Source organism: Thunnus thynnus, chromosome 4 (assembly GCF_963924715.1).
Source record: "Thunnus thynnus chromosome 4, fThuThy2.1, whole genome shotgun sequence".
Taxonomy (NCBI): domain Eukaryota; kingdom Metazoa; phylum Chordata; class Actinopteri; order Scombriformes; family Scombridae; genus Thunnus; species Thunnus thynnus.
In genome coordinates this window covers 19,886,185-19,912,590 of record NC_089520.1, presented here as the reverse complement: position 1 = coordinate 19,912,590, position 26,406 = coordinate 19,886,185, and the positions used below count along the sequence as shown (strand labels likewise).

At 41.1% G+C, this 26,406-nt stretch overlaps 4 protein-coding genes across 4 annotated transcripts; 2 read left to right on the top strand and 2 right to left on the bottom strand.

Moving 5' to 3' along the window:
* Positions 1 to 486: 486 nt before the first annotated feature.
* atad3 (ATPase family AAA domain containing 3) lies at positions 487 to 6,591 on the bottom strand. Its single transcript, XM_067587306.1, has 16 exons — positions 6,268 to 6,591; positions 5,615 to 5,691; positions 4,856 to 4,957; positions 4,619 to 4,678; positions 4,448 to 4,517; positions 4,180 to 4,345; positions 3,894 to 3,963; positions 3,210 to 3,365; positions 3,040 to 3,096; positions 2,798 to 2,923; positions 2,559 to 2,683; positions 2,375 to 2,426; positions 2,159 to 2,229; positions 1,900 to 2,067; positions 1,341 to 1,449; positions 487 to 1,249 (listed from the first exon to the last, which is right to left on the bottom strand). Exons 1-16 carry the CDS (start codon positions 6,461 to 6,463, stop codon positions 770 to 772), a joined length of 2,085 nt encoding a protein of 694 aa, XP_067443407.1. The 5' UTR covers positions 6,464 to 6,591; the 3' UTR covers positions 487 to 769.
* Positions 6,592 to 7,108: 517 nt separating this feature from the next.
* Positions 7,109 to 10,743, bottom strand: mrpl20 (mitochondrial ribosomal protein L20). Its single transcript, XM_067587311.1, has 4 exons — positions 10,504 to 10,743; positions 10,273 to 10,383; positions 8,550 to 8,627; positions 7,109 to 8,442 (listed from the first exon to the last, which is right to left on the bottom strand). The coding sequence occupies exons 1-4, from the start codon at positions 10,588 to 10,590 to the stop codon at positions 8,269 to 8,271; spliced, it is 450 nt and encodes a 149-aa protein (XP_067443412.1). The 5' UTR covers positions 10,591 to 10,743; the 3' UTR covers positions 7,109 to 8,268.
* Positions 10,744 to 11,400: 657 nt separating this feature from the next.
* On the top strand, positions 11,401 to 17,339 carry sdhb (succinate dehydrogenase complex, subunit B, iron sulfur (Ip)). Its single transcript, XM_067587307.1, has 8 exons — positions 11,401 to 11,565; positions 12,787 to 12,920; positions 13,695 to 13,780; positions 14,418 to 14,554; positions 14,737 to 14,853; positions 14,957 to 15,058; positions 15,155 to 15,277; positions 16,690 to 17,339. The coding sequence occupies exons 1-8, from the start codon at positions 11,416 to 11,418 to the stop codon at positions 16,768 to 16,770; spliced, it is 930 nt and encodes a 309-aa protein (XP_067443408.1). The 5' UTR covers positions 11,401 to 11,415; the 3' UTR covers positions 16,771 to 17,339.
* A 1,306-nt stretch (positions 17,340 to 18,645) lies between these two features.
* Positions 18,646 to 25,651, top strand: mfap2 (microfibril associated protein 2). The gene is made up of 9 exons (XM_067587310.1): positions 18,646 to 18,755; positions 20,674 to 20,735; positions 22,495 to 22,542; positions 22,955 to 22,981; positions 23,096 to 23,185; positions 23,299 to 23,340; positions 23,426 to 23,513; positions 24,624 to 24,697; positions 24,792 to 25,651. Exons 2-9 carry the CDS (start codon positions 20,705 to 20,707, stop codon positions 24,893 to 24,895), a joined length of 504 nt encoding a protein of 167 aa, XP_067443411.1. The 5' UTR covers positions 18,646 to 18,755; positions 20,674 to 20,704; the 3' UTR covers positions 24,896 to 25,651.
* The last annotated feature ends 755 nt before the right edge of the window (positions 25,652 to 26,406 follow it).

Sequence of the window (26,406 nt, the reverse complement as noted above, 5' to 3'; positions counted from 1 at the left end):
GTGCGTGAAGGCCTGCTATAACGTCTTGACAGGGAGTTTTATCATGTGGTCTGCTCCGAACCAAGGACAGCGTCATGCCCTTGAACTGCTTCGTATAAGAAGGTAGGGCCATTACTGTGAAATATTAAAATCCCAGGTGGATTCTTATAGGACGGGATCACTGCCTCATCCAATCGTAACCTTTCGTCTCTACTAGCACCTCTGCTCTTATATATTGTGTCGCTCTATCATGTGTTTTCAAAGCCATATACAATGGTTGGCAATGTCACTGCAAGGTCTGATCTCTTTAAATCATCCTTCAGCATTTTATGAGGGTTTCGCAGGGTTAAAACAGATGTCACACCTCTGACTGTTGATTTCTAAATGTAGCAAAAAGAAAGGTTAACTCCACTGTCTCTCGATCATTGAGGTGTTAAAACTCCAAGCTACAGGGCATATTGTCATATAACAACTTTATCCCAAAACATTTGTAAGAAACCTCAGAGCTTTTACTGTTTATAAAAACACAGATCATTTTAATCATTTCAACAGAGACACTTAACTGTGCACGACATTTATATACTGATATTACAGACACACTGTCAGGTACACTTTTACAATGTTTACATTATATATTAGAATGAAAGAGTCTCAGGCGTCATTTGTGTTTTGATCATCTTCTGTCATAAAGACAGTCCAGCAGACTTTTAGACATAAACTGACAGACTAGTTAAAGGGGCAGGACACTAATGTTTCTAGTCCAGGCAGCCCCACTGAACAAATCTAAGACTCAAACTGGAGTTCCATCCTTTGGAGGAGATCCAGTCTTGTCTTCCTTTTCTGCCTTGCCCTCACCGTCAGCGGGGGCAGCGGGCTGAGCTAAACTCTCCGCTGTTGTCGCAGCTTCTGCTTTGACAGCATCTTCACAGTCCCGTCCAGCTGGGACGGCGCTTTTTCCCTCAGCTGATGTGTCTGAAAGAGGTGGTGTCATCTCCTGTGGTATACTGTCACCTTCTTGCTTCGTATTAATCTCTAGGATCGGAGCGATCACCTCCTGAGCCTGAGGTGTCTCGCTGACGGGCAGAGTGAAGCCCATTTTTCCTTCACTGCCTGTTGCCCCAAGTGGTGGAGGTGTAAGGGTCTTGGTCTGAGCCTCCTCGTCCCCGTGCAGCCAGTCCATCTTCTGAAGGTGCTGCTTGACAGCGTCGTCAACACGAGCATCAATCATAGCCTCCGTCAGGACGCCGTCTTCGGAAGAATATGCTGCTGCCTGTGAGCACATGAAGCAAGACACGTTTGACACATTCTTTTACTTCTTTTATCATGTATAGCATTGTTTAAAAAGACTGTAGGGAACGTACCTGCCAGGCCACACCCAGCTTAGAAATCTCTCTGCCGGACATGCCTTCTGTCCTCTTTGCTATCTCAGAGCACTTTTTACCGTAGTCAAACTGTGCCAGCTTCATCCTCCTGCACAAAACCACATGAGACAGAAACACAAGGATGACATCTTGAGGGAGGTGGGAACAACATGATGAGTTTCCTGCTGTTTCTTTCTGACTTTGTTGTGTTTTTGCAGCTCAGTTCATTGCCTGCTGGTCTGTGTCTGTGCTGCCCCCCCCCATCATCTATCAGCCTCCATCACACATCTGAGCTCTTTGTAATTAAAGCCTCACATGGCTGGCCAGGCTCCACGTACCCAGCAGGCTGTCTCTGAGCCTGATCTTATCCTGGCACAGCCCTTTTAGTCAAATATCACTTTAACAAATATAATAAGACTCCTCAAAATCACTCAGAATTAATACATCTACGTCTATGCGAGTGTGCAGACATGGTAGACTGATCTAATTACTTGTTTCAGTATGCATCCCTAGTGTGCCTGTTGTAACATCTGTGTTGTAGTGTAGGGATTGTACTCACTGCCTCCCTCCAGTGGCGGGCTCAAGCACGTATCTGTCAAAGTACAACCGCACCAGCCTCTCCCTCTCCTCAGGGCCTGGCAGAGCAAAATTCACTATTTCATCTATACGGTCATTTATGGCCCAGTCAAACTGCTCTGGCTGGTTACTGGCCAGAACCAGCATGAACCTGCAGGACAAAATAAACAAATCAAGCTGTTAAGAGATGTGCTGGGAGGTTGAAGGTTTAGGTTACAGTCCAAATAAAAATGAATTCTTACTTGTTGCTCTGTTCTCCAGTGCGATACAAGAAAGCATTCAAAGTGGCTCTCAGGTCTTCACTAATCTTCTCCTGCAAAAAGAAAGAATGACGATTGTAGGTTAGTTAAAAGTCAAGGAAAATGTCATTTTGGAAAGGGTAATAAAAAGGGAGAAAAAAAAACACATTATTGTCCAAAGTTTCAAGGAAATAAATAAAAAAGTGCACACAGACTTACAGTGGATCTCTTGCGAAGGAACGCATCAGCTTCATCAACAAAAAGCAGCAGTCTGTAACATAAAAACACACGATAACCTTATCTGTTGGTATTATATCTGGAGTAGACAGTGTTGCTGTTTATAATTTATATGCAAATTAACCTCATTTGATATAATATCGAGGTGCGTATATGTTTAGCATACCCGCGTCGATTTGTGTTAGCCCAGTCAAAGACTTTGTGCATGGCAGTCACACCATCCCGGCCCATGGGTGCTACATCACCACCGGTCATGATTGCATAGTCCATCCCAGAATGCATTGCCAGCTTCTACTCAAAAGAAAGAGAAATGTATCACATGTAGGCAAAGTATCACTTTCCATATATATTATGGTTTAAAGTCGGTCAGTCATCAGTTTAAATCATTTAGTCACTGAGGTGTACCTTGGCAAAGAGAGTTTTGCCGGTTCCTGGTGGCCCGTACATGAGGATGTTCCTGTAGAGGCCGTGGTTCTGCCTAGTGTTTCTTGTTGCTATGGCAATATCACGCACACGCTCCTCAAGGGTAGGCTAAGAATTTTTTTTTTAAAAAAGCATTAATGTCAGGTGGTTACAAAACTTAAAATGTAAATTTGTTACAGTCTTCCGATATGTGGTGTAAGAGCTTTTATATAAATGCTACTTACACTGAGCACAACTCCTTCAAGGGCATCCTGAGGTTTGCTCTTCAGACGTTTGACCGTCTACGTAGTCAAGAAGAAGGGACAGAAAGATTGTCCAATATAAGAAAATTAATATTTTTAAAAATCCACATTTTAACAAAATGTGAACAAGAATCAATTTCCACATTAGCTACCTTCACAGGATGCTTGATGGCCTCTGCCACAGTGAACCGGGACGTCTCCCGAACCAGCGACGGCTTCCCGAGCCTCGCTTCAATGTAACGTCCCGCCACTGCTGTTGCGTTCCGGGCTGAATACACTCCCACTGCTAAAAGAGTCAGTCCTGCCACCTGGTGATGTGAAGGAAAATATAATATAATAAATATTGGTCACTCAATTCTACCCCATTTCAGGTTCGCCCACCGCGACAGTCCAAACATTTAAACTGAAATTCTTGTGTCATCAATTGCATGATACTAGCAAATGTAAATATGGGTAATAAAAGGATTATAATACTGATGCTTCTATTCACATGTAAGTTATTCAGTGAAAGAAAACACTCAAATTGCTTCAGCTGCTTCTGATTTAACTATATTTTTCTTAAGTGTGAAATTTGTGAGTATCAAGATGTGTGGTATGTTTTCCTCATCTCTTAAAAACAAAAAAGTACCAACCATGTGAACTAGAACCATCTAGTACATAAAGTATATAAACTCATTTATTTGTTGGGAATTTTACACCAAACTAATCTATTTTTTTGTAGTCGAGGCTTTCAGAGAACTTGTTTGGTTGCACATCAGTGAAACTAAACTCCATTTTTTTTAAAATATTGTACAATCGTTCAATAAACTTATTGTGGATGGAAACAAACGTCTCACCGTGGCTGTGACTTTGTCCCAGTCTGACACAAAAGCCCTGAATCCTTCTCCAAACACAGCACCTGCAGTCCTAAAAGCAAACAGACATTAACAGTCAGCAAATGTTTTGTGTGTTGTAATACAAAAAAAAAACTGACCAGGTATGTTATAAACTGGTTTGCTTTATCATCTTCGGTTTCAAGTAGTTACATGATTCAGGACACCAAGAACATCACTACACTACATCTAATCATCAACATTAGATCATATTATGGCGTGAAATCATAGAAAAGTCAGTACGTCTTACTTTATGGACTCCAGGACCGTCTGTCTGTGTTCTGCAGCCTTCAGACGGATTTGCTCACGGATGATATCGGCGTTCTCTCTTTCAACGCGGGCTCGTGCTTTAGTCTCGGCCTCTATACGCAGAAGCTCGTTCTTGTGCCTCAGTTCCATCTCGTGCTCTATCGTCGCTATAAAAACCACAACAACACAAAGTACATAAACCTCCGCTCAACATTTTGAAAACCTTCCACAAGATCCTGTCATGAGTGTTACTGTGGTGAAGTTCATACCTTTCCTCATGGCCTCCTGTTTCTGTACAGACTCCTCCTGTTTGCGAAGGTTCTCCTCATTCAGAGCTTGCTGGTGGAAGAAAAGAGAAGAAAAAAAAAAGACATTTTTGAATTTGATACTTCATCTTGTTTATAAGGACTTTATACTAAATATGGAGGAGATAAACTCACCTGTTGCCTTAGTTGGTCTTCATATCGCTGTCTGGCCAGCTTGTCTTGGTACTGAGCTCTCTGATGGGAAAAAACAACATAGTGTAACTATACAACTCAAATTGGTTCACTGCTGCAACATACTTCTAATTGTTCTTTACTTCATTTACTAAAAGAAAAGGAAATGTGCTTCAACACATATTGAAGCATTTTGGCTTATTTTGTTATCAGCAGACCCTCCTGCAGTTCTGTTCTCACCGCTTGATGCTGCTTGGTCTCTTCATTCAGAGTTTTCCTCCTCTCCTCAGCCTGGATTCGCATCTGGTCGCCTTTGAGCTGCTCGACCGCTGCTTCGTACTCCTGTTACAAAAGGATGCCAGAACTATTAGACTCAAGCAATACACTAGTGAATATTTAAATCTGTTTTTGACCCCATCATCAGCTCAGTTGTGTCACTTTAGAGTCCTCAGTAATATTCAAACGTACAAACTCATGGGGCTTTGAAGTAGTGGTATTAGACAATTTGACAGATCTGGAGTGGAGATAGAAATTAACACTTTGTTTAACAAGACTTCTATTTTTGGCAAACAAATCTGTGAGTCTTGATTTTAAACCTACTTATCCACATTAATATTTAGACTTCAATTGATCCAAATGTCAAACTTCCTCATCTGTGCCATGACAAGTAATCTTTAACTTAAGTAATCAAAATGTGTGCAGCTTTCATCAAGACCCAGTAAATAATATGCAATAATTACTTTTTAATTTTCATAATATACAGTGTAAAACCTGCTGTATAGTTATTCTCTCATTCTCCACTGACTGTGTCATGATGTCGCTACATCTTCCAGCACCACTATACACCCGTATATCACATGATTTTTTTAAACATATTCTGTAGTTGATATAAATTGAAACTAGAGAAATAAACTTAATTCTCTGGAAAAAAAAATCACTGATGTCCTGCTGAAAATCAAGAGTGAAGCAGCGCTTTACATATGTGAGCGTCTGCTGTACCTTCATTTTGCTCTGGTGCTCCATCTGTGTGGTCTGCTCCTGCATGCGAGCCAAGTCCAGAGCTTCTTTGGCATGTCCTGGATTTAGGACAGACAACAACACAGAGCTGACTGACTGCTTCATAAAGTATGATTATAAATCCTGATGGTGGCTCAGTGATATACAGTATGATGGATCTGTCTCTGAATCCTGACAGCGCTCTCTCTCTCCCTCTTTCACCTTTCTGATCTTCCTCATATTTAAACTACGATTAATTATACTTAAAGTAAAATAATGAATACAAATAAAGACAGAAACAATTGGAGACCCTTTGCATGTGTGAGGCACAAGAGGCATTTGTGTGTTGCAAGCCAAACTGCAAGGCAATGACCTTTGAACCCTCCCCACTAGTTTGAATGAAGGTGAGTGCAGCAAAGCCATTTTCACGAGCAAAAACGGCACAAATGAATTTTCACATTAACTTAATTTGTATAAATGAATAAAACGGATGATGCCTGTGAGTCTGGGCCTCATTGTCGAAGGTGTTGCAGTAGCATGAACCGGAGAGGAGCAGATCCCAGCTGGATGCTGGTGCATCACGACTTTCAGTGACAAGTAAGACCTCTACCCCGGTGACCCACCCACAGCTAACCTGCCACCTCCCGAACACTTACGGGACTTGTCGAGCTCCTTGGCCGCCTGAGCAGCCCGCTCCAGCCCGGTGGGATCGAAGTTGCTCCATTTGTCCTTGGGTTTATCTCCGCCGCCGCCGCCGGAGCCCCCGGCCGGTGGCGGAGGCGGCGGAGGCTGCACCGGGAGGCCGGGAGGCACTTCAGGCTGCCCCTTGTTCAGGCCGAACAGCCACGACATGTTGGTGGCAATAAATAAATTAGAGTTTAGCCGGTTCTGTGCGGAGCGAGAGGTAGCAGCTGCCGCAACTGTCACTGCACTTCCTCCACACGCGTGTCACGCCGCAGTCTTTTGCGCAAGTGCAGCAGAGAGCGCAGGTTTCTGTGAATAACAGCGACGACGATTGGCTGGTGACGAGTACGTCTTCTTACCATTGGCTGTCCCTGCAGCGGTGTTCAGTAAAGGTCATTGATAGAGTCCCGCCCCCAAAGGGTACGGCAGCCGCAGAGGGTCAAAATGTGTCCACATCAGAAGTAAGGACATGGTTTTCTCCAGTTGCATCAGACTGATTGTGGTTTTATAAGTCAGGTCAGTGACATTGCTGTCATGTGTCCTGCTCTCTCTAACAAGGAGCAGCACTGAGTTTGATCACCAGAAATAAAAGTTGGACTGGACTTCAAATCTGGTGTTCATGCTGCTCAAATGCCACCAGTTTATCAAATAAAAATAATTTTGTCCTTGTGTTCTCCAATATTTTGATACAGTGCAATTTGTGTAGATATAGTGACCAACACGAAAGCTAAAAACCTCTCAAAAACATGCTTTACAAGGCTATCAGCCTCAGCAAATGTCATTCACTGAAGAGAATGAAGACAGGATGACGAGTATATATCAAAATGTTTAATGAACTAAACATTAAGAGGACAATCATACCACAAGAAATGGCAAAATATATATTTACACAAAGACAAAAGTCATCACATGATAAAGTCTGAGGTCACTCCTCACAAAAAAAAACTCACAATCCATCCGCATCCAGTCATAACTTAAAGGTTGCATATGATTTACACGGGGAAGATGGTGGTTATTGACAATCACATTCTCTATCATGATACTGGAGGTAATCAGGAGGGCTGCTGAGGAGCATCTGTTGGTAGGAAATCTCTGGCAGGCGTGATAGAGATGTTGGATGAAAATCAGTGAATCGAGCAGGTCTGTCTGTGGACACACAGCTGCTATGCTATTTAATGTTAGCTTCTGTCTTGGATTATGATGATGTTCTTATGATGACTTAAAACATAATTTCAGAAATACTCTTGAATCAATCACTAGTCCCCTGTAAAGATGTTTCAACAATATTAGAGAGTTGTCTATTGTCATCAAGAGTCTGAATAATTCAGTGTCAAATTCTCTTTTCATAAATGCATTTTGCTTTCTGACAGCAGGGTAACCATTAGTAGAGAAACCGTCTGTCCTTCAAGGCCAAGGATCAAGGCACTGCAACAAAAATCATCTCTACTGATGGAGTGTCCTTGAGCAAGACTTTATATCCTTATCCACTTCAGGGACATAGCTTTAGTAACTCTGTTTCAGATCTCCCTAAGGACAAGGGGCAAGTGACAGAGGAAATTTATTTATTTTTACACCAAAGACTAAAGTGGGGCTGACCCATATGAGACTCCATAATATACGCATGTCAGCTGATTTATAAATGGTGCAGGCAAGAGACAGAGTTCAGTCAGTGCATCACAAAAATAGTCTACTCTGGTCAGCCAGTTATCACTCTCCCCAAGTGGACAGCTTTCCACAAAGCGACCCATATTACAATGGCGGCTAGACCCTGGTCTCATTTACAGAACAGAGTATCACAAAAATAAACACAAACTGACTTGACTCCATTAATCTTTCTTTAAAAAACAAATCTTGAAACTGTAAAGCAAGAAGGTGAGTGTGTGTCTGGTTGTTTCATGAACATCTCCACAAACCAAGAGCTCTGCCCCGTTAAACCACATAGCAACTGGAAGTCTGTAACTGTAACAAGTCCGCTAGTGTAGCACCACAACACGGGAGAAGACACCAGGAGGCTCTTTGCCGTCACCCAACGCTGCACAGAAGCCTTCCTGTTGCCGAGCCTTCGCCAGCTTCGCGAGGGAGAGGAATGACCGAGGTTCTGTGACGGCCAGGTCACTGACAACGCGTCGGTTGAGCTGAACGCTGCTCTGTACGGAGGAAGAGAGGAAATGTGTTACATACAGACAAGATGAAACAACCACATGAAGAGAACCGAGAGAACTGGTTTGATGCTGTAACTTTCATCACAACTAACCTTTGTGAGGTTGTGCATGAGGACGGGATACTTCATGCCGTGCTCGCGTGACGCTGCAGCAATGCGTGTGATCCAGAGCTGAAGAAATAAAAGCACAACAAACATGATATATGACACTGATTACCTGGTTCAAACAAGGATTTATGAGTTTATGTGATTCATACAAAATTATTCAGTGCAAATAGTCAACAATCCCATGCTGTTAAAGTCCCTTCCAGTCAAAAATATGTTTTTCTTCTTGTTCCTTCCGTTGAATGTTTGAGCTTCACTGTGCAGAATGATGTATGTGCAGAGTTTGACACTTGAAGGCTGTTTTCACATTCGTCTGCTGAAAGAGGAAAGTTTCCCTCAGCTCACGTTAAATCTGAGTTTAGGACGTGTACCTACAAGCATCATTTGTGACCTCACAACTAGTTTGGAGCCAATCATGGTCCAGTATACAAGTGTGATGTGGAAACTTGAAGTCCGCTTATTCATAGACTGGATTTTTCAGTTAGGGAGAAGGAGTAGATGTCATTTTAAGAATTTTTAATGAGGGTAATTGGATTTTCTTTTGTGGAAAAAACATCAAAAATCATTACTTCAATATATATCATATAATATTTTACCTTTAACAATTAATAAACTAAGCTTTTCTGGCTCAGGACCCCCTAAAATGAAGCAATCTCTACTTGTGATCATTAATCACAAGTTATGGCCTTAGTCTGGATCTGACTGATAAGCAGTTCAACCAAATAATGACTTTTGTCCTTCTTGATTATTTCATTTGAAAGATTTGGGGCCGAGAAAAAGGTAAAAGTATAGTAGTAGAAGTAGTATAGTAAAAGTATTGTGTGTGAGTTAAAAAAGGCTATATTATACAGGAAAAAAAACATAAAGATCCCCTCCAGACACGTTTTAAAAGCTATATAAAAGACTCTACTTTGAATAATAATTTGTGTCTGATTTGAATATGCAAATATTTTCCATTTCACAAGTTTAACTGCGAGACAAAAGACGTCTCCTTCTTCACTGTAAAGTCCATTCTCAGTGTTTGTGCGCTGGAGGCTTCAAGTTTCCACATCAAACTTGTGTAAGTTGAATATTGGACCAGGATTGGCTTCAAAAACTAGTTGTGATGTCACAAATCCTGCTCGTAGGCCTTTAAAGTAAGATTTTCAATGAGCTCGGAGACACTTCACACTTTCAGCAGGTGAATGTGGAAAAAGGCTTCTAGTGTCAAACTCTGCACAAACATCATTCTGCACAGCTAAAACATTCAACTCTAGGAACAAGAAGAAAAACACATTTTTGAGTGCAGGGGGAGAAAGTGGAGAAAGAAATGCATGTTTTTTTTCTTTCCTATCCTTTTAATCATCTTGTGACCTTCAGATGTATCCCCCTCCAGGTTGGACACCATCTAGCAAGACAGTTAAATGTTCCTCGTGTACCTGCTGCTACACATTGTTTTACTATCATCTATCATCTTTGGGATTTAAAAAAAATCCACAGTTCACTGTTGGGTGTGGAGACAGGTGTGATTTCAGTCTGTATAGTCCCAGAGTGCACAGTCACACCTGCCCATCTACAGTATCCGCTACTGGATGAGATAAAATATCCTCAAGGACTTTTTATTTTACTGCCACAAGCAGTGTGAATTACACAACAATTAGAGGCTATTTGTCCGTCTTGTGCATCAGTCATGTGTTAGAAATTGGGGCCGGTTCAGTATTTTTTGTCTCACCGTTCTCATGTTGCGTTTCTTGAGCCTCCGAGCTTTGGTGGCGTAGACGAAAGCCCTCCGGACCGCCCGCACAGCCAGGCGGTAGCAGCGGTTCTTCCTGCCTCTGAAGTGCTGTTAGAGGAACCGACAGGAAGGATGATGTTAACTTTCAATATTATAAGGTTAGGATGGTGAGGCGTCTTTCTAACCCGGGTTAGCAGCCTCTCCTCCAGGATTTAGTCTTGACCTTACCCGTGCATGCTTGAGAAGTTCTTGGACTTTCCAGTATCTGTCGGGTCCACGACTTCTGATCCAACAAGACAACGTCAGAAACACCATTTCTGTCCTCCAGTCAACTTCACCACAAACTCCCTTTAAACAGAGAGAAAACACCGGATTATATGACCTTAACTCTGCGCCACATGAGACTCGGTTGTAGCTGTTACGAGAGTTCACTTGTACACACGCCGTTGTACTACTGACGGGTTTGTTTGATTTATAATCCGGGGAATCTGGTGTACACGTTTCCTCGGCTCCGCCCGCGTTTGCTTAACGAGCGAAGCCAGAAAACAGCCGAACCACTTCATTCCAGATAAGGAGCATATGCAAGATAATAACGTAATGCTGATAAAAATGAGTTACAATGTCATCAAACGAACCATAAAATTTAAACAACCACCTTTATTTTCCCATCTGTTAAAAGGAGATTGAGCCCTTTTCTCTTTTAAGTTATGTCTGTTCTCACTCAAGTAACTTTTGGACTCAAATGTCCTTATTAATTTGGGAATGAGAGAAAATAAGAGATGAAAGAATCTCATAAGGTCTTGGTCCCTATTACAGAAAGTAAGGCCTTATTTTTGAATGTAGAGTCTATCGACAGTGAAGTTAAAATTGCTGTGTCTTTGGGGCAAACATCATATTCAGAAAGCCCGATGATTAAGTTGGTTTGCAATATTTCCTATTCACTTTTTAAGTCATATTATATATTTATTTATTTTATTTCCTCTTGTGTTTTTGTGATCAGTTTATTTATTTATTTATTTATTTTACCCCCATTACTCCCTGTGCTGTTGTTTGTCTTGTAATATTACTGTGCTGTTAATAAAACTGGAAAAAAAAACGCTCTACATTTCTTCCGTACCGGGAGATGCTGGTACGTAAAACATGCGCTCCCACCAGCGTCATGACGTAGCCATCCCGGACGCTTGGACAGCACGCAGTGGAGGTCAGAGAAGCTCCAAAATGTCGGTTGCAGCGCTGACGTCCTTGAGCCGCTGCGGTGTTTTGGCTTTCCGCTCGCCCGCTGGACTGGTGGTATGTTAACATTTATTTAAAGTTCAGAGGAGTTTTGATCAGCAGGTATTGTCAGTTACAGTTTCTGACAGCGGGGACCGTTTCTGTGCTCAGGATAACGTCACAACACTGAGCGCTGGGCTCCGTCTATACCCTGAAGTAGCATGTTACGTAGTACAGCGAACAGTCATCAGGTAGCTATTAGATAACTACCCAGCCCTCCTGTCAACTGTCGTACACCTGACTTAACAATAACCTTTGTTAATTTGTTAATTTATTGTTTATCAGTTGGTGTTTATTTAGCTTTAAAAGATAACTTAGACGTTAGAAATCTATGTAATCATAAACGTGACAGGAAACGAGTTAATGTAAACATTGTTCAGCTAACGTTAATAAATAATAAAAAAAATATGAGACCTTTCTGTAAGAATTTCAGTCCAAAAAAAAACCAAACAAACAAAACTGTGGAATTTATAACTTTACTCTGTGCAACAGTAGAGTCATGTTGAGTAAATCATGTCACTGCAATGTTTCTGAGGGTCGTGATACACATCAATATGTTATAAATGTGTTGTGATCAGGAATATGTGTTTGCTTAACCAACAAAAAATCATTGATGTTGCTGCCGACAGTGGTTTAAAAGTTTAAATATTAGGCTGTATTTGATGTCAAAATCTGAAGATCTGATCCCTGATACTTAGATTGAATAATAGTAAAGTTTCTCCAATGAGCCGGTAAAAATGAAACCCTGAAACAGAAAATATGCCTTTGTCTTCTACTGGAGTATCTTTACTCTTTTACATTCTGATAGATAGATAGATCGATAGATAGATAGATAGATAGATGGATTTGACAGCAATCAAAGTGCATACAAGACTGCAGTCACAGAGTCCTGACATACAATTAATTATCAAGGATAAAAACACAGTAAAGCTAAAAGCATTTTTCTATTGCAGTCCTCTAAGGGGTAAAGGGAGGTAAGACGGCAGATATTGCAAAATTGCCCTCTGGCGATCAATAAAGTCTTATCTTATCCAATTCAGGCAGGACCGTACACGGCACACCTTCAAACAAACAAAACAAAAACAGAAGAATTATACAAAAGTAAGACAAACTTACGATTCTGTTGCCTGGTCTAGTCAACAAGACAATGAACCAAAGAACTCAATAAAGACTGGTGCAATAGTTATATTTTTAAATGAGTACATCATCTTTTTCTAATTCCTTTGTCCCTGCTATCAGGCGGTGCGGTATGCCCAGACAGCAGCAGCTCCAGCAGCACAGCCCAGGATAAAGAAGTTTCAGATTTACAGATGGGATCCAGATACTCCAGGAGACAAACCTCGCATGCAGACCTACGAGATCGACCTCAACACGTAGGTGCTTTTACTTTGGCAGTGAGGAGACTGAAGAAGCCCAGAATGTGCTACAGGGTGTCAATCTGTGTTGTCTTTCATTAGCTACTGTAATACTTCATTAAGGGATCCTGATATCCAGAAATAAAGGCTGAGGTGGAGGTGAATCTGTTAAATTCTCAGAGGCTAGTTGTAAATCTATGAATACCTGTCAGAAATATGTTATATGACCAGTTTGCTGTGGTTCCTTTTTGTTTTTTATTGCAGCAAAGACTAGTACTTTATCAGGTTAAGTATTAACTGTCAAGTCTGCTTATCAGTTAGACTGAATACTGCTAACTTTGGACTGTTAACGGCGCTGCAATGAATTCATATCATTAATAATAACAGCGATGTGGTTCTGGTTGTGTTGACTTGCACTGATGGAAACTTGTTCCTGAGAGCATTGAAAGCATTACACAAGCACGTGTAAACAGAGGGCATTATTAATGAACTGAGAACAGCCCTCAGCTGGATTTAACACAGATGGCTCTGACAGTTTGGCACACTGTCTAGTCCTCATCCTTCATCTGGTCCTTTAATCAGCTTGAGGACATTCTCTACTCACTCCTGTGAACATGACACTGCAACATGCCAAAACAGTCAAAACAGAACCATGCACTCCGCCATGACACTTGTCAGGGTTTTCTTTGGTCCAGTAAATCACACTTAAGATTTCCTGTTATACACTTTCAAGTCTTGACATTCTTGACTTGTCTTATCTTATCTGACTGTGTGTAATCCTCCTCTGTGTAGTTGCGGCCCGATGGTTCTTGATGCCCTGATCAAGATCAAAAATGAGATGGACTCCACTCTGACTTTCCGCCGCTCCTGCAGAGAAGGTCAGTGATATGAAGGCTGGAGTGAGACAACAGCAAATTATTGACCTCTAAATGATAAAACAATCATTAAATGTGGCAAATAATAGGTCTGTGTAATTATTCCAGCTTTAAATTATGAAAAACTAATCATCTGAAATGAATTTGTAAAATGTAAAACAACAATTTCATAACTTATTTTGAGAACATGTCAATTAATAGAGTTTAATAAACCACAAAAAAGTCTCAAATTATTCTGTTATGACGCAGCCAACATACAGTAAAGGTCATGTGTTTGTTTGTTCTCGAGAAGTTAAAGAAAACTCCAGGCTCATGTATTTCAGGGAATACATCAGCATGTGGGAAGCTCTGTACATCACTTAACTTCTTAAAACATTTATTCATACCGACTACCCGTCATTCAACCATGAAAAACTAGAGCTGTGCACATAATAAAACTGCACAGTCTCCCTCTTTACTCTTTTCTCCCTATAAAGCACTATGTGTATATATGAGTCTAAATTACTTTTACACCACAATAATAACTACTTCTGTCCAGAAATGTAATAGAAAAGCTGTTGACTTCTCTGCCTCAGAAATAATATTTAAAGCTGTTTTTTTGTTTGTTTGTTTGTTTGTTTTAAATGTCTTGTTAACGCAGGTATCTGTGGATCCTGCGCAATGAACATCAATGGAGGAAACACACTGGCCTGTCTCAACAAGATTGACACCAACGTTGGCAAACCAACCAAAATTTACCCCCTTCCACATATGTATGTGGTCAAAGATCTGGTGCCTGTGAGTAAATATCCTGAATTATGACTCTGCCTGAACAGTAGGAAGTTTATCTGGAGGGGATCCGTAAGGAGTACTGGGACCCTTATTCAGTTTTAGTATCAAATCTGAAGTATTTTATGTTTTATTGATACATTTTTTTAAATTTTATGCCGGCTTGATCTCTGATTGCATTGTGTTTGCAGGACATGAGTAACTTCTACGCTCAGTACAAGTCGATTGAACCCTACCTGAAGAAGAAGGATGACTCAAAGGAGGGGAAGGAGCAGTACCTGCAGACTGTGGAGGACAGACAGAAACTGGTACAGCACTGCTTTGATTTTGGTTTCACGTTTACAGATGCGTTTTCCAGGCGCTCAACGTCCCATGACACTAAATATCCTCTCTTCCTCTTCTCCTGCGTAGGACGGGCTGTACGAGTGTATCCTGTGCGCCTGCTGCAGTACGAGCTGCCCCAGCTACTGGTGGAACGGAGACAAATACCTGGGGCCTGCTGTGCTTATGCAGGTATGTGTGTAGGAGCACATAAGCATCAAGGATAACTGATAAAATTCTGCAACGACATGCGAACAAATAGTAAATATGCATACTGTTGTTTTTCAGGCGTATCGTTGGATGATCGACTCTCGAGATGATTTCACAGAGGAGCGTCTGTCCAAGCTGCAGGATCCTTTCTCTCTGTACCGCTGCCACACTATCATGAACTGCACCAAGACCTGCCCCAAGGTAACCAGTCAGCTCACATCCGTAATACGGTACTCACATGCCCATAGGTACGTTGAAAGAGTTATCGGTTGCTGTGATGATTCCTCCCGTCCATACTGAAGTCCCTGACATGATTCCACTGCAAGAGATGGGGGATATTAATCGATTAGTTGATCAACAGATAAATAATTGGCAATTTTGATAATCATTTCAGCAAGTTTTTGAGCAAAAAAATGACTAAAATTCACTTGTTCCAGCTTCCAAAATGTGCCTACTTTCTGGTTTTCATACTCCTCTATGATAACAAAAAGATTCTCTGTGAGTTTTGGACTAAGGACGGACGAAACAGGAATTTTTTAAGAGTAACCACGGGCATCTTGGAATGGATATTTTTCACATTTTACTTTGTTATCTGAATTGTCATGACATATGAACAATTGAGAAAATAATGGGTAGATTAATCTGGAATGAAAGTATTTGCTAGTTGCAGCCCTAGACAAAATACAAAGCCTTCTTTCTGTGCAAACACACTAACTAAAAGTTCAGCTGAGGATAATGTGAGGCAGCAGTCTGAGGTAGACAAATAAAGTGTGTCATGATTTCCCAATAAAGATTCAAGGAAAATATGTGAAGAAAAAGGAATGGAGGAAACATGTTTTTAATGAAATGAGACGTTCTTCCCTCTCAGACGTCATGACAACTTTATTCTTTATTTACAGTGTGTACAGATCTGTTGAACCACATTTTTCTTAATGGGCTTCGCTGCTCAGACACTGATGTATTCATATGCATCTGCATTTATTGGTATTCTGTTTGTTAAATCATTGTTTAATAATCCAGGCTCAGACTAGAATGTCTCATAGTTTGTAGAAGTGAGAAAGTAGCCTTAATGTTTTAGGGAAAATGGGAATTATGTAAATTTATCCAAGATCAAGATATAGTTTCTATTCAGGTAATAAGAGATTTTAGGTATCACATGTGACTGAATGGAAATGACACAGAAAGACAATTAAAATGTTTTTATTGCTCAAATACAACAGACTCCTTCCTCCCCTGAAGACAATCTTATCTATGATACAAGTTAAAAAAAGGAAAGGACAGATCAGGAAATGTGAATTATCCAACAAATTTTTAACGAGATAATAAATCTGAATCAAATCAAAGCAGCGCGATCAGCTGCAGAGTCCAATCAACTACAAATATTCAATGAAGGGATGTGTCGGTCCATGAGAGACTTTGATGAAGTCTGGATCAGGTGAGGGTTTGGGAGCGAGGTATGATCCAGTAAAAGAACAGGGAATACTGTTTATCTTGTGCCCTTCAGACACAGACTTGTGTTTGTGTTCTGCAGGAGGGCGTCACCGTGCCTCTTCATCATATACCTCAAAATGATTTTTAATGCTCTCTCCTCATCTGTCTCCTCTTCCTCGTAGGGCCTGAACCCGGGAAAAGCGATAGCAGAGATCAAGAAGATGATGGCCACATACAAGGAGAAGAAGGCAGCTGCTATTTAAACCTCCAGTTGTCCTGTACTGCTTTTCCCTATACGATTAAATTATATATTGATTTTAAAAAAAAAAGATTCTTACTGAGGTCTGAAGGGCCAGTACACCTGTCAGCTCCGCCACCACCACCACCACCACCACCACCACCACCACACCCTGCAAGACTGCAGTCGACTGTAATGAAAATGGGTGCGGGTGGGTGTGTGTGTGTGTGTGTGTGTGTGTGTGTGTGGGGGGGGGTGGTTTGAGGACTCGGTGTTACACAAACGCACATGTACAGTATGAATGCAGGAGAGAAAGTGTGTGTCTGAGTCTTGCGTGTACCGTAACAGAGGTATTTAACTCCAACCCAACTGTTTGTATGTTTGTCCACTCGGGAGACATGATGCTGCATATTCTAGTAAAAACAAGGCGTTTTTCTTTTCTGTTTAAACACTTTTTTTTTTTTTTTTTTTTTTAGCTTGTTGCTTTTTAGGTTAGCAACAGGTTCACATACATACAGTGTATAAGTTCCCTCAGATCTTCCAACATACCAAATGCAGTCTTTGTTTTGATGAAAAATAAATAGTCAGAATGCCTGCAGCTGTTTTGTTTATTATGTTTCGGTTGTCACAGCGTCACCCTGATTATCCGCTCTCTCCTTTAACACACATCCACAGCGGTTAGCGGCGAGCGTCCTTTAGATGTCACTGTTGTGCTGAGCCTGAGCTGCAAATGACTTCTGCAGCCTCATCACTGAGTCAGTGGGTTTACTTGAAGACAAACACAGATATTTGCATTAATATTTCTTTAAGAGACACATTTTTCATCGTGTGTTTAGGTTTTTGCTTTATGGTGTTCATGTAAAAAGCATTACGTCCTCTTGCACCGGCCCTTATGTGTGTGTTAACTTGAACTTAAATGTCAATAACTGCTCATCAGAAGCTTATATGAGGGTGGACACAATAAAGGCAACACATACATATTCTATTGACACCCAATATAAAAGCTGTATCGGGTTAAATTTGAACTTATTAAGTATTTATTGAGATGGAATATGTGTTTATTTTTAAGGCTGTATCATTTATAGTTTAGCTGAATTTAAATGTAGCATCATTTTCAACATTTTGTTTCCTCATACATAAAACAATATACAGTTACTGGTAAACAGCTGGTGATATATTTCCAATATGGACATTTAAAGGTACCATTGTAATCTGATTACATTTATCCTGTTAATAACGTTGAATTAACTTATGTGAGGAAGTCGAGGTTCAGACAGGATGCAGTGTGATCAGGTGTGTTTGTCACTGTATTCTGTGAGTTATTTGAACTGCTTTTACCAATCAATCAAATGAAAATTACATAAATTAATAGATAATTAAGGTGCAGGAAGAGAGGAAATAAACACTAGGGCTACATGGCCGAGGTAATGTGAAACTATATTGACACTTTCAAAAATGTTTGACATAAAAAAAAAGATTAAAAGAGGTTAAAATCTCTTTAAAATGCTGTGTAAAACTATGTTATTTTAACTACAGGCCTAATTGAAGAAAGCTTTCCATAGGACTCCTAAATCTTAGGAAAACTGACCTTTGACACCTGATCAGGAGCCGTTGCCATGGATACAAACTTCATTTTGATTGCATATTTGACCTGAAATAGCCCTTTTTTGACAGCTCTTACATCTGATGACACAGTATTCACATAATAGTCGTTACCACAGCTGGTAAAATAGGTGTTGATGCCAGTGACGCAACATCAACAACCATTTAATAATTAATTAAAACATTTCCCACTCACACCTGTAGCGTCACAGTACTTGACGGGTCACATATCTCGGTGTAACACCGGAGCCGGTGCGGGTCGGTGCGGGGAGCGGGGAGGGGGGGGGGGGGTGGAGGCAGGACGGGGAGGAGACTACTGATGCGGGGTGGTACAGTGCTGCGAGGTCCTCTGCACTCAGAGGACGCATGAAAGCTGAGGATAGTCGGAGCAAACTGAATCAAAGTGAGGTAAGAACTTTTTTTTTTTTTTTTTAAGGTTGCATTTCATCTGCCTTGGATTGTAGTGCCATTGCTGCAGGCTGTGCTGTGAAAGTCCCTCCTCCTCCTCCTTCTTCTCTCCAGTGAAAACACAGGACCACATGTCAGAAAAAAAAAAGAAAAGAAGAAATGAGGAGATGTGAAGGTGATTGTGCACAGATTGCGTGCAGCCAACTCCATGTTTCAAGCACATGAAAGCATCCAAAGCGTTTGTGTTAGTGCAGCCTAGACTGAACCATCGGGTGTAATTTGCGTGTATGTTAATGGTTGTTGGGTGCTGACATGTGGTCCTGTGTTTTCACTGGAGAGAAGAAGGAGGAGGAGGAGGGACTTTCACAGCACAGCCTGCAGCAATGGCACTACAATGGAGAGAGGGTGCCAAGAGGGAAAACCAAACCCCAAAAAAAAAAAAAAAAAGTTGCTTTCAGAGAATAGGGGTCAATGAGGGCAAAGGAAAAGAGAGTTTTTCAAAAAAAAAATATTCATTTGTCAGGGTTACAAATAAAACACACAAGTAGATGACAGCAATGCACCTCCTGCTGCTGTCCTCAGAAACTCTTACTAATGAGTGTGTGTGTGTGTGTGTGTGTGTGTGTGTGTGTGTGTGTGCGCGCGCGCGTGCGTGCGTGTGCGCGTGTATGTGTAGGTGGGGGGAGAGGGGGTCTATGGGAGGGGAAGGACTCAATGGGGAGAGGGGGGCTAATCGCTCCCAGATGTGTGCTGTGAAAACATATGGTTTCCGATAGCCACTGTGATGCACACAAAGAATTTGTGAGCTGTGTGTTATGCTGGTAACACACACACACACACACACACACACACATATACATACACACACACACACACACAGATTTATTGATACACATGCAGAGTTTTGTGCAGACAGTGTCTCAATCTCATGTTTTTTGGGGGGGTTTTTTGTTCAGTGTGTCCTCACAAATATCTACACGCAAAAACACACAGAGAAAAAGTTCAAAACTCCACTTTTTATGACGTTTAAAAATGTCACAAAGCACAAATCAACTGCTTCATGTTGTGTGAATGAAGTCGTCTACAGTACAGAGCTGCAGCGGAGGAGGAGGAGTGCTCATACTTTCCACAAAGTGGAAAAGTAGTTTAGTCAGTGTCAGAGGAAGTGAAGGTAATGGATTTTACTGTATGTAACACTTTTACAGTGTGACTTCCTGAATTTCGTGGACGATTTAAGCAAAAACAACAATCATCTGGTTTACTAGTCAGTGATGTCTTGATGCTGTCAGTGTTCGTGTTTTTATGTCCACATGTCATTTTCACTCAACCTGAGCGGCTCTTTGCTTGGTGGAGTGAAGAAGAAAGAAAAAAAAAGGGGGGGGGGGGGGGGAGGAGGGTTCGAGGAAATGACCAGTGAGGGCGACAGAAGGGAAATGAAGGATGTGGAGAGAAGGAGGGAGGGATGAAGAAAACTCAGAGAGAGGGGTGGGGTTGAGGGGTCCTCTGTTTCTTTTCCTGGAATGCAGCCTCGAGACTGTCTGCTGCAGCGAGGAAAAGTAGGAAAACAGAGAGATTGTTCTTAGGAAGACAGACGTGCCACATTCTTGCTGTCAGAGTCCCCCCCCCCCCCCCCCCCCCCCACCACCACCACCACCACCCCTCCACCCCCTCCTCCTTTTTTTTTCTTGCTGTGGCTGTTTGGGGCCAGTGGAGGGGTGGGGGGAGGAGGGGTGAAGGAGGGCAGAGAGAGAGGAGAGCAGTGGGGGGCTGGAGAGGTGACAGAGGGCGGGGGGGAGGAGGAGGAGGAAGAGGAGACTTCAAGAGACAAAAGGAATATCCAACACTAAGCACTTTATGCCCCTCATGTCGCTCTGTTTTTGTTGGTTGATACTCTCCTCATCTTCTCCCCCCCCACCAGAGTCAAAGTCAGTCTACCTCCCAGAGTGACCATGAGAGTCCTCCTACTAATCTGCATGCCAGGTAACTGCACCATGTTCCTCTAAAGATGAAAAACTCTCATTGAACTGCTGTGAAGTTACATATTTCTCAAGTAGTTGTGTCAAAATTTTAAAGAATCAGCTGTTGTGAATACAAGTGAGATGTGATGTCCATGTCCTACCTGTTTAATCTCTCCAGTTCACAAAGACTCTTTCAAGATGTAGGTCATTTTTTTAGCCCACTTGCAAACTCACAGGTCTAAACGATCCAATTTAGTGCTGCAACTAACTATTATTTTCATTACTGATTAATCTGCCGATTGTTTTTGTGACGAATGGACACATTTTATTGGGTGAATATTATAATACATCAAAGACATGTTTGTTAGGGTTAATACTCCTGTCAGTGCTCCTGATCACTGGCACTAGCAAAAAGACCTGGAGTTTGGACCCCGGGCGCTGCACTGCAGCTGCCCAGTGCTCCCAGTGTGTAGGATGGGTTCAGTGCATCAGTTTCAATGTATGTGAGTGCTGAGGAATGACAATAAAGCAATCCTAATGTATTTTCATAGGAGTTGTTGACAATAAGAAAAAAGGAAAAGAATCGCAGTTTCCTACACTCCAAGATCCTCACGTGTCTTGTTTTGTCTGACTAAAAGTCTAAAACCCAAATATGTTTAATTTACTATCACATAAAACAAAAAAAAGCAGCAAAATCCTCACTTGATAAGCTGGAAGCAAAATTCTTGGTACTTTTTGCTTTACAAAAAATTTACTCAAATGATTCTTTGATAATCGAAATAGTTGCAAATTCATTGGTCGATCGACTAATCGTTTCAGCGCTAATTCAAATCGAACTCAAACAGAATATCTATTTACTTTTCTGCTTTAAAGCCGTCACCTGGTCTGTTATGACCTGTTATGTGCTGCTGTTCCATTATCGTTTAGCATTTATCATTATCACCTTCAGTTACACAGTCTCTTAAACAACAACTGTTGGCTGTGACAGGATGTAATCATTTATTTCTCTTTTCTCAAGATCAAGATCCTTTTATTGTCATTCAGCAAAACATCAGCGATGCAAAGCAGAACGAAATTGTTTCTGTATCCGCTAAGAGCAGATGTTTTATGTATTTATTTATTATTTAATGTTTATTTGTATAGGGACAAGTATACAGTATAGCATAAACTAACGCCACATACCACAGCATTTATAGTCTGAGCTAGTTTGTAATGTCCGTTCCCAGATGGGTCTTTAACATCAAGAAAATAGATACAAAACAGCGCAAAACACAAACAATTTATAAACAGTGATGCAGTAAACGCATCATTAAACAAAGTTTTGTGAAAACTATTGTAAAAAGATGACGATAATGTTGTATAGTTTGTGTCTATGTGTTAGTCACATGACTGATTGTTTGACTGTTTATAAGGAAACCAGAAACAACCTCAGACGCCACCCTGATTAAGACAGAAAAGCAGAAAACATTTGGTGAATAGAGCGCAGTGTACTGGAGGAGAGCTGTGTGATTTAATTTTTATGGACTTGCACTGAAGCTCACAGTGGTCTGTTCCTCGCTCAGTGTGCACTCACAAAAAGTAGCGGAGAGCAATGTTCAACACTTAAAAAGTTAGAAATTTAAAAAAAAAAGAAAAATGAATGGATGATTACAGATGTTAGAAAAGTTCATGATAAAGCTGTTTAGTTACAGTATTCAGAGTGATTGTAAATACTTTCCACCCCTGCATTTCACTCATCAGCCCATCTTTGTGATGACTTTGTTTTTCTGAAATATCAACAGTTCTGCTGCTCGCTCAGGGCCAGTACCAGGAACAGTTTCCTTTTTTGGGTGAGTTCATTAAGAGAATATTGGCTCGGATTGTTCCAGCTCAGCGTCGGTTTATATCCGAGCTCTGCACATCTGTTCCTGATTTCTCCTGTCCTCTGATGTGTCACCTAGCCTCGGGGAGTTCTCTCTCCTCCTCCGATTTCTATTTACCACCCGGAGAGCAACTGTTTTCACAGTGTAAATAGCACTCTGACCACTCTGCATGTCATTATTTGTAAGCATCTTGCATATGAAGTCATGCATTGCCGCCTCACAAAGCTGCTCTGATCTTCAGTTTTGGCGTGCAGGTGGTTTGTTTTATATGGTGCGGTGCTTTATGTGTGTGTGGAGAGGGTTACGAACTGTAATTAGTTTCACAATGTTGATCTCATGAAACCTTTTTTCCCTCTCTGCATATTTTATGACCTCACAGAGGACTATGGGCCGGATTACTTTCCAGGTAAAGCATGGTTAAGTTCATAGAAAAGTTCCCTGACGTTGTTGAAACGATACTTTCACATTTAAACATTAAAAAGTGTATTTGACAAAAGGGATTTCTCTTCTTTCTGTTCAGAGAGTCCAGATCCTGTAAATCCTGAATCTCTTCCTGGAACCTACCAGCAGCAGGTTCGACTCGAGCCGGTTGTCCGTCCAGAAAAATCAGGTATATCAGCTGAGCTCTCCTCTGTGTCCTCACAAAGCTGTTATGATATTTAGAAGATGTTTATATTGTGTCTACAACTGACTTTTAAATCTGTCTTTCATGTGGATATCAAGAGTCAGAGTTGGAGACAGAACCCACAGAGCCCGGCCCTCTCGGTGAGAAAACTGGAGAAAAGAGGACAGATTATCAGTTGTTTACTTTTGAGTGGAGAAATTATCTCGCTGTGTGTTTGATTTGCAGATTGCAGAGAGGAGCAGTATCCCTGCACCAGACTCTACTCTGTGCACAAGCCATGCAAGCAGTGCCTGAACAGCCTCTGCTTCTACAGGTATGTAAACACCCGAAAACACGAAAATGAGCCAGTCACCCCAAATCTCAGCATCTCTTTTCTCTTTTGTGAGTCAAAACCTGAATCTGAAGTTTGTATCTCCATGTCAGCCTCCTCCCAAAAACGATTCAAACTACTTTTACAGCTCCAAAAGCAGCAGAAATTGCCCATCAAATCTGTTAGAGTGCAAGCAGAGACCCCAACAGTCCACTAATTAAAGTGCTTTTTGGTATATTTGTTGCTTACAATACAAGTATGTTGGTGTATTCTAGGGCAAATATCATTGAGGTAAATCTCTATATAAATTTGATACTTTTGAAACCAAAGTGCGTTTATATGTCTAGAAACACTCGGCTACACCTGGATGTAGATTTTATGTTTCTTCAGTGCAGATGTAAAGGAGGCTGACAAGGATGTTCAGGGGCTAAAAATCACTGTTTGGTCGTCTTGTGGACTTAGAAAATAAGAGCAAGGATATTTCTTATTGTCAGCAAATCCTATAAAAATACAAAGACCAACGTTGTGTAAGTCTGTATACAGTGGCTGCGGCACTGCAGCCACATTCACTCCTACTGAAGACATAAATCTTTAAAACTCGGTCACAGATATATAGTTTTATTTCCTAGAAAGACTTGGTAATTTCTTAAAACAGCTGGGTAGTTTGTTTGTTTTTTTTTTTAATCAAAATTACAACTACTCAAATAAAAAGTGCATTTGTTGGGGACTATTTTCTGATGCGGATTAATATACATTTGCTGCTCTTTTGAGTATTTCCAGCAGCAGGAAGGTGAATGTGGGATTGATTCAAAATAAACTGCAGTGCTCATGTTTATGGTCATGAAGTGAAGTCAACTCACACACGTCACCCAACGCAACAACATTTATGTGTTTTTAATAGAGCTCAATAAACTATATCAGGCAAAATTTGTTAGTGGGATAAATTCTTTGCTGGTTTTGTTTTTTATTTGTGGGATTTGTTGACTATCAGACAAATACAGAATATCACCAGACTTACCCTTTATGTAGAGTTTTGACTGTCTTTGCATTTTGAGGTGAAGTACTCCTTTATTGTTTGAGCTTCACTTGACCACCTCATATGTTTTCATTCAGTTTGCGACGGGTGTACGTCATCAACAAGGAGGTGTGTGTGAGGACTGTGTGTGCACATGACGAACTGCTCAGAGGTGAGTTCAGTGTGATTATGTGTGTGTGTTTATGTGTTTGTATATGGAGACATGTTACCTTAACTCTGACCTCTGTGTGTGTGTGTGTGTTTAGCGGACCTCTGCCGTGATCAGTTCTCCCGCTGTGGCGTCGCAGCACTGAGCGGTCAGTGTGCATCACTAGGAGGAAGCTGCGGAAAGAGCTGTGGTGGCTGCTGATTGAGTACTGAGATCAGGGACACTACCTGCCCAAATACTGCCGCTTTTCTACCACTTGTCCACATCCCCAACTCATCTTACAATGTTCTTTTTCTTCCTCTCAGTTTCTCCTCACTTTCTGCCTTCTGACTCCTCCTGTACGACACATTACACCTGTGCGAAAAGCACTTCTACATTTGATTTTCGTTCCATTTCCGTTTGTCTTTTCACATGTATGTCTGCCCTGTAGATCCTGTGTGTATGGATAAATATACTCCAAAGAACATTGATGATTGTAAAAATCACTGGTGCTATAAAATCATCACACTGGTGCTATAAAAAGTTAACTTTTATAGATGCACATAACTGCGGAAACATCTTTTCTCTATGTTTTTTTTTTGGCATATTGTACCATATTAATCTCATGCTTTGTATTTGTTGATATGTTACTGTACTTGTGTTGAAAAGCAGTCATTGTCATGATGATCAGCTCATCAATGTTGGCCACCGTGCACTGACATCAGATAAACTAATCAATATCCAGTCTCATCGTTGAAGATCATGAGACGTGTGAACAAGCAGGTGGTGAGTGACCTCAGTTTTTGTACTACTGCCACCTGGATCTGTGCTTAGCAACCAAGCAGCAAGCTTTTATAAATATATTCCAGTGGCAACAAGTGCTTTGAGAACGGCCTCGGTACTACTGCTTTGTAAAACTGTCACTATAAAAGACTGAGAAAAAAAAAATAAACTTTTTTTTTTTTTTTTTTTTTTTACTACAGCTGTTTGGTGTGTGATTGAGTCAAACATGATTCATCGCTGTAACGTAATCTGAGGCCGTGGCTCACTGTGCTGAAAGGTATTTATGATAGACATGAATTACGGTGCACACAAGTGTGTTTATTCTCCTGCAAACATGTGGGATCCATGTGTAATGTCCATACAAGTTATTAATCATTGAAGCTGATATGTCAGTTTGTCAGCCTTTATACGGTAAGTAAAAAGTCTTATACCTAATAAAACTAATCATAATAACTAATAAAAAACACACACTGTTGGTTTATCATCATACAGCAGCACTTCGCTGCTTATGATCCCTTTTTCAGTTATAAAACAGTGTCTATATTTCATCCGACTCACATAATCAGTAAAATCTGCGCCTGTTTCTGAGAGAAAATACAGTGCAGCTCCTTCATTACAGTCAAATCGTTGCTTGCCTGGCACTCACACACACGGTGAAGACTGTCCCTCCTTCTCTTTGTGTCCTCGACTATTAATGCAGAGGAATCGAGGCCAAACTGCGAACCTGGCAGTGGCGTGATTTTCGTTCCTGCGCTACATCAAGATTCTGTCTGGAGGAGAATCCTGCGGTGATTTTGGGCTTCTTCTTGAATAAGAGCAGGAAGTTTGGGAAGATGTTGAGCACGGATCAAGTACAGATGGCTGCCAGTAATCAGCAGCCTGCTGGCGTTTAGAGCACAGCTGCTGCTGCTAAATCACTGGCCTGTGCTCACGTGCTGAGTGTGTTCTTC